The sequence below is a fragment of the Dendroctonus ponderosae genome, unplaced genomic scaffold (genome assembly GCF_020466585.1).
Source record: "Dendroctonus ponderosae isolate FM_Combo_2020 unplaced genomic scaffold, Dpon_F_20191213v2 Dpon_F_20191213_12, whole genome shotgun sequence".
In the NCBI taxonomy this organism is placed as follows: Eukaryota; Metazoa; Arthropoda; class Insecta; order Coleoptera; family Curculionidae; genus Dendroctonus; species Dendroctonus ponderosae.
In genome coordinates, this window is record NW_026017316.1 from 1,857,351 (window position 1) to 1,865,899 (window position 8,549).

At 51.3% G+C, this 8,549-nt stretch overlaps 2 protein-coding genes across 2 annotated transcripts in view; both read left to right on the forward strand.

The window, feature by feature from the left end:
* The first annotated feature begins 6 nt into the window (after positions 1-6).
* On the forward strand, positions 7-2,734 carry LOC109538229 (polyamine-transporting ATPase 13A2). Its single transcript, XM_019905376.2, has 6 exons — positions 7-247; positions 299-487; positions 545-613; positions 688-1,081; positions 1,138-1,482; positions 1,773-2,734. Exons 1-6 carry the CDS (start codon positions 134-136, stop codon positions 2,690-2,692), a joined length of 2,031 nt encoding a protein of 676 aa, XP_019760935.2. The 5' UTR covers positions 7-133; the 3' UTR covers positions 2,693-2,734.
* A 3,706-nt stretch (positions 2,735-6,440) lies between these two features.
* The window catches only part of LOC109538217 (facilitated trehalose transporter Tret1), a 4,458-nt gene continuing 2,349 nt past the window's right edge, over positions 6,441-8,549 (forward strand). The window contains exons 1-3 of the mRNA XM_048662823.1: positions 6,441-6,712; positions 6,827-6,944; positions 7,010-7,210. Coding sequence (XP_048518780.1) covers positions 6,686-6,712; positions 6,827-6,944; positions 7,010-7,210 — 346 coding nt within the window. The 5' untranslated portion in view covers positions 6,441-6,685. The remainder of the gene's footprint in view (positions 6,713-6,826; positions 6,945-7,009; positions 7,211-8,549) is intronic.

Sequence of the window (8,549 nt, forward strand, 5' to 3'; positions counted from 1 at the left end):
ATTTTTTAAAAATATTTCCAAAATTTTTCCCCCAACGTTTGCGCAGTGGAGCAGACAGGTGGCGCCAGCCGACATAGCGATCAAGGCGCTTGACATCATCACCATAGTGATACCGCCGGCGTTGCCGGCGGCCATGACAGTTGGCAAGCTGTTCGCCCTCAATCGCCTCAAGCTGTCAAAGATTTTCTGCATCAATTCGCGCGTCATCAACGTGTCAGGGTCGGTGGACTGCGTCTGTTTCGACAAGGTGAGCGAAAAACCCGCACTTCTGCCACTTTTGCCGGATGCGACGTTGCAGACGGGCACCTTGACCGAGGACACGATGGACCTGTGGGGCGTGGTGCCGATCGCGCACGCGCAGATCCAGCCGGCGGTGCACAACATCCGAGCGTTGCCGAGCTGCGGCGCGCTGCTCCGTTGCCTGGCAACCTGCCACTCGCTGACCGTGCTGGAGGGGAGGATCGCCGGCGACCCGCTCGACGTCAAGGTCAGTGCTGCGGCGTTGCCAGCGCGTGCGCAAAGTCCTGGATGCGTTCGGTTGCAGATGTTCGAGTCCACCGGATGGGTGTTGGAGGACAACCACCGGCTGATCACTGTGCGCCCCCCAGCCAATGTACGGTTAACCTCAAATGACGTCACGGCCTGTCACTGGTCAAGGGTTAATTGGTGTCTTTGTCGCACCCGCAGGCGCAGCAGCAGATCGCCATCGTGAAGCAGTTCCAGTTCGCGTCCGCCCTGCAGCGGATGTGCGTCATCGTGCGGTCGCCCCAGCAACCCAACTTTGAGGTGTTCTGCAAGGGCTCGCCCGAGAAAATCCTCTCGCTCTGTCGGCCGCAGTCGGTTCCCATGGAGATCCATGCGAAGCTGCGCGAGCACACCGCGCAGGGCTACCGCGTGATTGGCCTGGCCACCAAGCAGGTGGGGATGGACTGGGGGGGCGTGGCCCACCAGCCCAGAGACGCCCTGGAGGCGGAGCTCACCTTTCTGGGGCTGCTGGTGCTGGAGAATCGCCTCAAGCCGCAAACTGCGCGCGTCATCCAGACGCTCAAGCAGGCGCAGCTCAAGGTGGTGATGATCACCGGTAGGTCGACGATCAGTCGGTGGATGATCAGGCGCTGACAGCCGCTTGATTGACAGGTGACAACGTTCAGACGGCGGTGACGGTGGCGCGCGGTTGCCACATCATCGACCCCAGCTGGACGGTGGTGGAAATCGTGGCGCAGCCCCCCACCAAGCAGGCGCCGCCCACTGTGGGCTATCACGTGATGGCCACGCCCACCGCCCCCCCAGTTTGCCGGGACGTGGAGAGGGGCGCCGACCGGAAGTGCTACGTCATCACGGGGCCGGCGTACGCCACCGTTGCCAAGCATTTCCCCGAGCTGATGGCGAAGCTGATGGCGTTGGGCGCGGTCTTCGCCCGCATGACCGGCGCCCAGAAGCAGCACGTGGTCGAGCAGCTGAAGAGTCTGGGCTACTACGTAGGTGGGTTGATCCAAAAAAATTTCCTTTGTCATGCCACAAACTGAGGATGCAATGCAACAAAGGCGAAACGTTGCGCCAGCACTGGAGCGTTGCAAATTTTCAACTGCGTCCGTGCCAGTGCGGCCCTGTGCGCGGGGCGCGTCAGCCCAAGGCTAGAGGAACAGAGAGGGCCACGGCTGACGGCGCAGCCTCAACGCACCCGACAAGGACGCCACTAGTCGGCTCAGTTGCGCGCTTTAGGCCACCCACAATGCAGCACAGGGCGGGCTTGAGATTTTTGTGTGTTGCAGCGATGTGCGGCGATGGGGCCAACGACTGCGGAGCCCTGAAGGCGGCGCACGTCGGCATCTCGCTGTCGGAGGCGGAAAGCAGCGTCGCCTCCCCGTTCACGTCCCAGGAGGCGAACATCTCGTGCGCCCCCCAGGTGATCCAGGAGGGGCGCGCCGCCCTGGTCACCTCCTTCGGCGTCTTCCAGATGATGCTCTGCTACAGCCTGACCGAGTTCACCTCCGTCATCATCCTCTACGGCATCGACTCGAACCTCAGCTCTTTTCAGTTCCTCTTCATCGACATTTGCCTGATTTTGAACTTCGCGGCCACGTTCGGGCGCACGCGCGCCCACACGCGATTGGCCCACCAGCCGCCCCGCACCAGCCTCCTGAGCTTCGTGCCCATCTGCTCGATGGCGCTCTTCATGCTATTGGCTGCCGGCGCGCAGACCTTCTCCTTCCACTACATCCAGACGTTCGATTGGTTCGTGCCCTTCCAGTACGACCCAAGCGCAGGCGGCATCGCCGCCTTCACCCCCTCCTACGAGAACTACGCGGTCTTCTGCACCTCCATGTTCCAGTACGTCACGATGGCAGTGACGTTTTCCAAGGGCAAGCCCTATCGGCGCCCGATTTGGACCAATCGCGTCTTCCTGGCGTGCCTGGTGGGGATGACGGGCGCGTGCGCCTACCTGACCTTGAGCCCCGCCCAGTGGCTGGCCGGGGAAATGGAGCTGGCAATGCCGCCCCGCATGGACGGCCGCTTGATGTGCCTCTATGTGGCAGCTGTCACTTTTCTGCTCTGCTACTTTGTGCAGTGTTGCCTAGTGGAAGTGCTGCTGGAGCAGCTGGCAACGCGCTGGGGCAACGCCGCCAAACCCCGCAGGAATCAGCTGGAAAATGGCGTCCAAAACCACGCATTCATCATGCAGGCGCAGTGATTTTCCGCTTTAATTAGCGCAATTAAACAGCACTCAACCACATTGTCTTATCGTTATTAATCACGGTTTATTGGTGCATTTAATGCGCGCACAAGGCCAGTCGATGACTGGCTAAAATGGGCAAATGTTGGCAAGCGAATAAATGCCCGGTCCGCCCCTGTGCGCTTTCGCGTCACGTCAAGGCAGGGCTGATCAAGCAGTCGCCATACGTGCGCGCTGCGCAAAGGCGCCAGCCGTGCAACAGACAGAGAGAGCACGAGGGCGTCAGCTCCGCCCGATGAGGCGCCGCCGCTCGCCCGACAGGGCCGGCTTGGGGTTGAGATGGGGTTTTTCGGAACAGTTCTTTTAGGCAGACTTGAACTTCAGAAAATTTCAACTGCAGACTTTTCCGAAATCTTCAAAGAAAATCCCGATTTTCACCGGGCAACGCCGACTTTTTTTGACATACTTCGCAGGTCGCCGAAGCTGGACAAATTTGTGAAAATTTCAAGGAAAATCCATGTTTCCATCGGGCAACGTCGCCTGAATTGATATTTTTGGACAATCCGTAACCGTCTACATTTTTTTTTGGTTCTGACAGTTTTTTGCGTGAAATGAACGGTCGAGGCATTTTCTTTGAGAGAACTTTCGGTGATCATTCTGGCTACTTTCGACTGAAAACGCTCGTAAAATCAGATTTTGCGACTGGCAACACCGCATTTTTTCGCATTTCCCTTCAACAGCTAACATTTAGAATCTTTTTGGATCTTATGAAGTTTTACGTAAAACAACTGGTTCAGCCCTATAATGGGTGTTGAACTTTGACTGGCTATTCAATGTTTTCAGACGTAGAAATCATAATGTTTGGACCGGCAACATCGCATTTTTTTAGATTTCCGGTGAGTTTAGGGCATCCTGCATCTTTTTGCTTCCAGTGGGTTTTTCCGTGAAATGAACGCTTAAGTCGTATACCGAGTGCTGAACTTTCGGTGACCACCAGCCCTACCTTCCACTGAAAACACTCGCTAAAATCGGATTTTTCGACTAGCAACACCGCATTTTTTTGACATTTGCCGACAATATGTAGCATTTACCAGTTTTTCGGTCTACTAAAGTTTTGCGTAAAATGCCCAGTTGAGGCCTGGTTCGGGCGTTGAACTTTCACTGACTACGCCCACTGCTTTCAACCTAACATTCAGGCAAAAATCGGATTTTTCGATAGGCAACATCGCATTTTTTTGACATTTTTCGTGAGTTTGGGGCATCCGCCATCTTTTTGCTCCTAATAAGTTTTTCCGTGAAATGAACGCTTAAGTCGCATACCGAGTGCTAAACTTTCGGTGACCACCAGCACTACCTTCCCCTGAAAACTCTCGCTAGAATCGGATTTTTCGACTAGCAACACCGCATTTTTTTCACATTTTTTGAATCCCAGAGAAATTCTACAGAAAATCTTATCCGCGACTATTCAGCGTTAAACGACGCTTTCATGAGTTTTTGCGGACTGGAACTTTGAGTGACCACTTTTGAAGCCTTCAACTGAAAAAGCACAGGAAAATCGACATTTTCATTAGGCAACCCTGTAATATTTTGAGTTTCCAGAAAGCAGGGTAAATTTCCAGTTTTTGGTATTCGAGCACTTTTTCAACTACACCAGAAATACGGGGGCTGTGCGATAAATGGCGATGACGCCTTTTTGAAACGTGACACCCCAACGGTCTTTGGCTCATAACTCGATCATCTCACAGGCAATTTCAAAAATTTAACCTGCGTCAAAAAGCCCTTGGAATTCTCCACAAGTTTCGTTAAGAGCATGTTGCAATCCGTCCATGAATAAGGCGACAACCTGGAAATTAACCTCAAAGACTACACRTTGCTGACTCGCCTTCAACCTTTAARAGTGGCTGTAGCCGGCTTAGTTTGGCTGTTAGAGGATCGGTGCTTGGGACGTTTTTTATGGCCAATTGTCTGCTCTTTCCAGTGGCGTGCCCYGTAGGGCTCTAGMGGCTGGCGTTGGGACGTTAWGAAGTTTCAAAGTTTACAGTCCTAAGCGGCGCTCTGTGCGGTTTTGAGGGGCAAGTTTGTCCAGTKTCGGCTGCCGSAGAGTCAAGTGAAACAGATCCATCAATAGGAAATAAAATGTGGGAAAAACCCGAGTTTAATTAAATTAATCGAACCCAGGATTAGTTGATTTTGCTGGAAAAATAGTTTCCCGGTGCGGCCCTGTGCAGGTTTAGGAGGCCGCAAGGTCAACCCGGATGGAGCTGCGACATACGAGCGGGCAGGCTGATGCCGAGTTGAATGGGTGCGACTGAGAGACCGCTAGTGCGGGACGTTACGCGCTTAGGGCCACACCCGATGGGCCACAGGGCCGGACTTTGAGTGGAAGTAAACTGGGCACGAAATATCGGCGATTTCCAGTGGTTTTGACTGGGGAATGGTGGTGATTGTGGTGAATTTTGACTGTCGTCTGGACATTTTCGAAATTGGCAAAAAAATCGATAATTAATTTGTGCATGAAAAACGCACTTTTGCGAATATCTTGAAAACTGTACATTTTTTCAAAAAAATGGACTCTTGCGGAAAAATTGGTGGTCGGCAGAGTCAATGACTGTCAAAATTTGAAAAAAATCCCTACTTAACTTGTGCATGAAAAAAGCGAAAAACTGCTCAAAAAACGCTATTTTGCCAATTTCTTCTAAACTGGGAATTCTTTGATAAAAATAGAATCTTGCCAAAAATGGCCGCTCGACAGCTGCAGTCGCTGGCAAAATAAAAATAAAAAATCTCGAAATAAATTGTGCATAAAAAAGCGAAAAACTGATTAAAAAACGCAATTTAGCCAATTTCTTGGAAACTGGGGATTTTTTGATAAAAACAGGCTCTTGCGAAAAAATGGCCACCAAACAGTCGCAATCACTGGCAAAATTTGAAACAAATCCCCAAATAGTGTTCACAGAAAAGAAGCGAAAAACTGTCTAAAAAACGCAGTTTTGCGATTTTTTTGGATAACTAGGGATTTTTTGAGAAAAACAGACTCTTGCGAAAAAATGGCCACTGAACAGTCGCAATCAGTGGCAAAATTTGRAAAAAATCCCYAAATARTKTTCACAKAAAARAAGCGAAAAACTGYMTAAAAAMCGCAATTTTGCGATWTTTYTTSAWAACTAGKGATTTTTKGASAAAAACAGACYCTYGCKAAAAAATGSCCMCKGRMCAGTSKSAATMAKKGGYAAMATTTGRAAAAAWTCCSTYAATAAYTTKCRCMTAAAAAAAGCGAAAAACTGCATAAAAACCGCAATTTTGCGAATTTCTTCAAAACTAGGGATTTTTTGACAAAAACAGACTCGCACTAAAAAATGCCCCCGGACCAGTGTAAATCATGGGTAAAATTTGGAAAAAGAAAAACTGCCCAAATCAATTTTGCGATTTTCCTGAAACCTGGGAATTTTTGCAAAGAAACACGCTCTTGCGAAAAAATAGCCGCTCGCCAGCTTCAATCACCGGCAAAACGTGACCAAAGTCCCTCAACAATTGGTGCACAAAAACGGCTCAAAGCTGCCTGCAACAGCGCAATTTTGCGAATATCCCGAAAACTGGGCATTTTTCCAAAAAAACCCACCCTTGCAAAAATGCGGTCTTCCAACTGCCGGAGGCAGTGAGAACATTTGAGGCAAATCCCTAAACAATTTGGGCAAAAATTCGGAAATTTGCAGAATTTCCCGCACTGGATCCGGCCCTGGACGTTGGTTCGATAACTAATTTGGCAACAATCGGACATTATTTTAAACAACAGTCGAACACTCGGCCAGTTTATGTTGGAGTGGCCAACCGCGATAATTGGGTCTGGATCGCCGCTGTTGCCAACAGGCCAAACCGGTCCCGATTGCTGCGAAATTCCCCATCCTCAGGTGCCGGATGACCGATGCGATATTGTTCCTCCAGCTCATTAGCCGTGAAGACGCGATGCATTTCGTGCGCCTGCTGCTGTGATTAGTGGTTTTGCGGCTCAAAATGACTGGAAAAACCGTGCTCAAGCAGGTACGTTTCGAGTGGCCTCGTAGCTATTTATAGGCGAAAAACCCGGAAAAAGAACCTTATCGGCGCTGCTAATCTTGCTTAATGCTAACAAATCGCGCTGTTGGCGTTTTTCAGATCAGTCTGGCATTCCTGTCGAACTTCTCCAACATCGCACCGGGCATGGCCATTGGGTTTTCCGCTGTTGCCATCCCGGCCCTTCGTCAGCTCACCACCGCCCAGATCTCCTGGTTCGGTAACGAAACGCGCCAGACTGGCGAAAACTCCCCAGCTTCAACCCCCCCCCCCTCCACTTTGCAGCTAGCATAGCTTCGCTGGCCACGCCCCTCGGCTGTCTCTGCTCCGGACCAATAGCTGATCGATTTGGGCGCCGGAATGCCATCCGGGCGGTCAACGTCTGCGCGCTGATTGGCTGGCTGATCATCGGCGCCGCCTTCTATTCGCCTGCGCAGCAATACGGGCTCCTATTGGCCGGCCGATTCGTCACTGGAGTGGCCGCAGGTAGGACGAAAATTGTCCAGGCCGGGCCAGTGTTTTTGGCATTTTGGCCCACTGGGCGCCACGGCGGTTTGACAGCTGCTTTTCCCGTTAACATGGGCAGTGGTTTGCGACCCCAAAAACTCTGGCCCGGAGGAAAAACTGGGAAAACTCGAAAACTTTGGGAAAAACTGGTTTTTATTGCGGTTTCGGGTGCAAAAGGGGCTGGGGGCGGCGGCAAAACCAGGCGCGCCAGCCTGGACGCAACAATTAAGGGCCGTTTCCATCGTGAAGTTTCCCCACTTCTTTTGCCCGTAACTCCCAAACCCCTCAATGGATGCGAAAAATTCCTCCACCAGCACAAGGCCCGGAAAATTCCCCACACTTCGTGTGCTGCGCACATTTTCGCTCCGCCCCCCGATAAGGGCGCAGCGAGCCCCCAACGAAAACGTCCAAAAAAATCCAATCATCAACCTTCTGCAGCGCATAACTCCACTACTAAAGGGGCGCCGTCAACACCAACAACTCCCTGGCGCAGCTCGCTAAATTCCCCAGCGCTTTGGTTGGGCACGTTTCTGCATCCGGCCATCACCAGGGGCGCTAGCGCACAAACTAACCCTCCAGGACAAACCCAACTCATCCAGCTTCTCCAGCGCATAACTCAAACCTCTCTGGCCCGATTGTCTCAGCAAAAACTTGCCCAGAACGCCCGCTGAATTTCCCTCGTTTTTTGTTTAAAAAGTTTTTCGATTGGCGCCCAACTCACATTGACACCCTATGGCGCTTGACACACCCATCGTCTTTGCGCCATAACTGCTGGACGAGTGGGCCGATCCGGAAAACCCGCGCACTGGCCGAAAGCCCTTTGAATTCTTGTGAGTTTTTGTCGACCACAATTTTCAGTCCGGCTGAAAATAAGAGCGCCCCCCAGCGAAATAACGCGGACGCCTTTAAACGATCGGACACCCCAACTGTCTTTAGCCCAAAACGCGATGGTTAATCAAGGGATTTCAAGCGCGCAAAACATCATCAGTCATCAGAAACGTCGCGAAATTTGCTCCATTTGTTGTTAAAAAACATTTTTCGATAAATCCCGGAATAACCAGGCAACAGGGCCAACAGCAAAGACGCCGCAGCAATCTTATTGGCTGCATGACGTCATCGCAAATAGGCCGGGTCAGAAAATTAAACTGCCGTCAAAAAGCCTCTTGAATGACCGTCAGTTTTTGAAAAAAAAATTTTCAATTCAACTTGAAATAAGAACACCACACCCAAAATAACTTGGACGCCCTCAAATCGTTGACACACCAACTGAGTTTAGCCCAAAACTCGGTCGTCTGTCAAAATATATCAAAAACTGAAA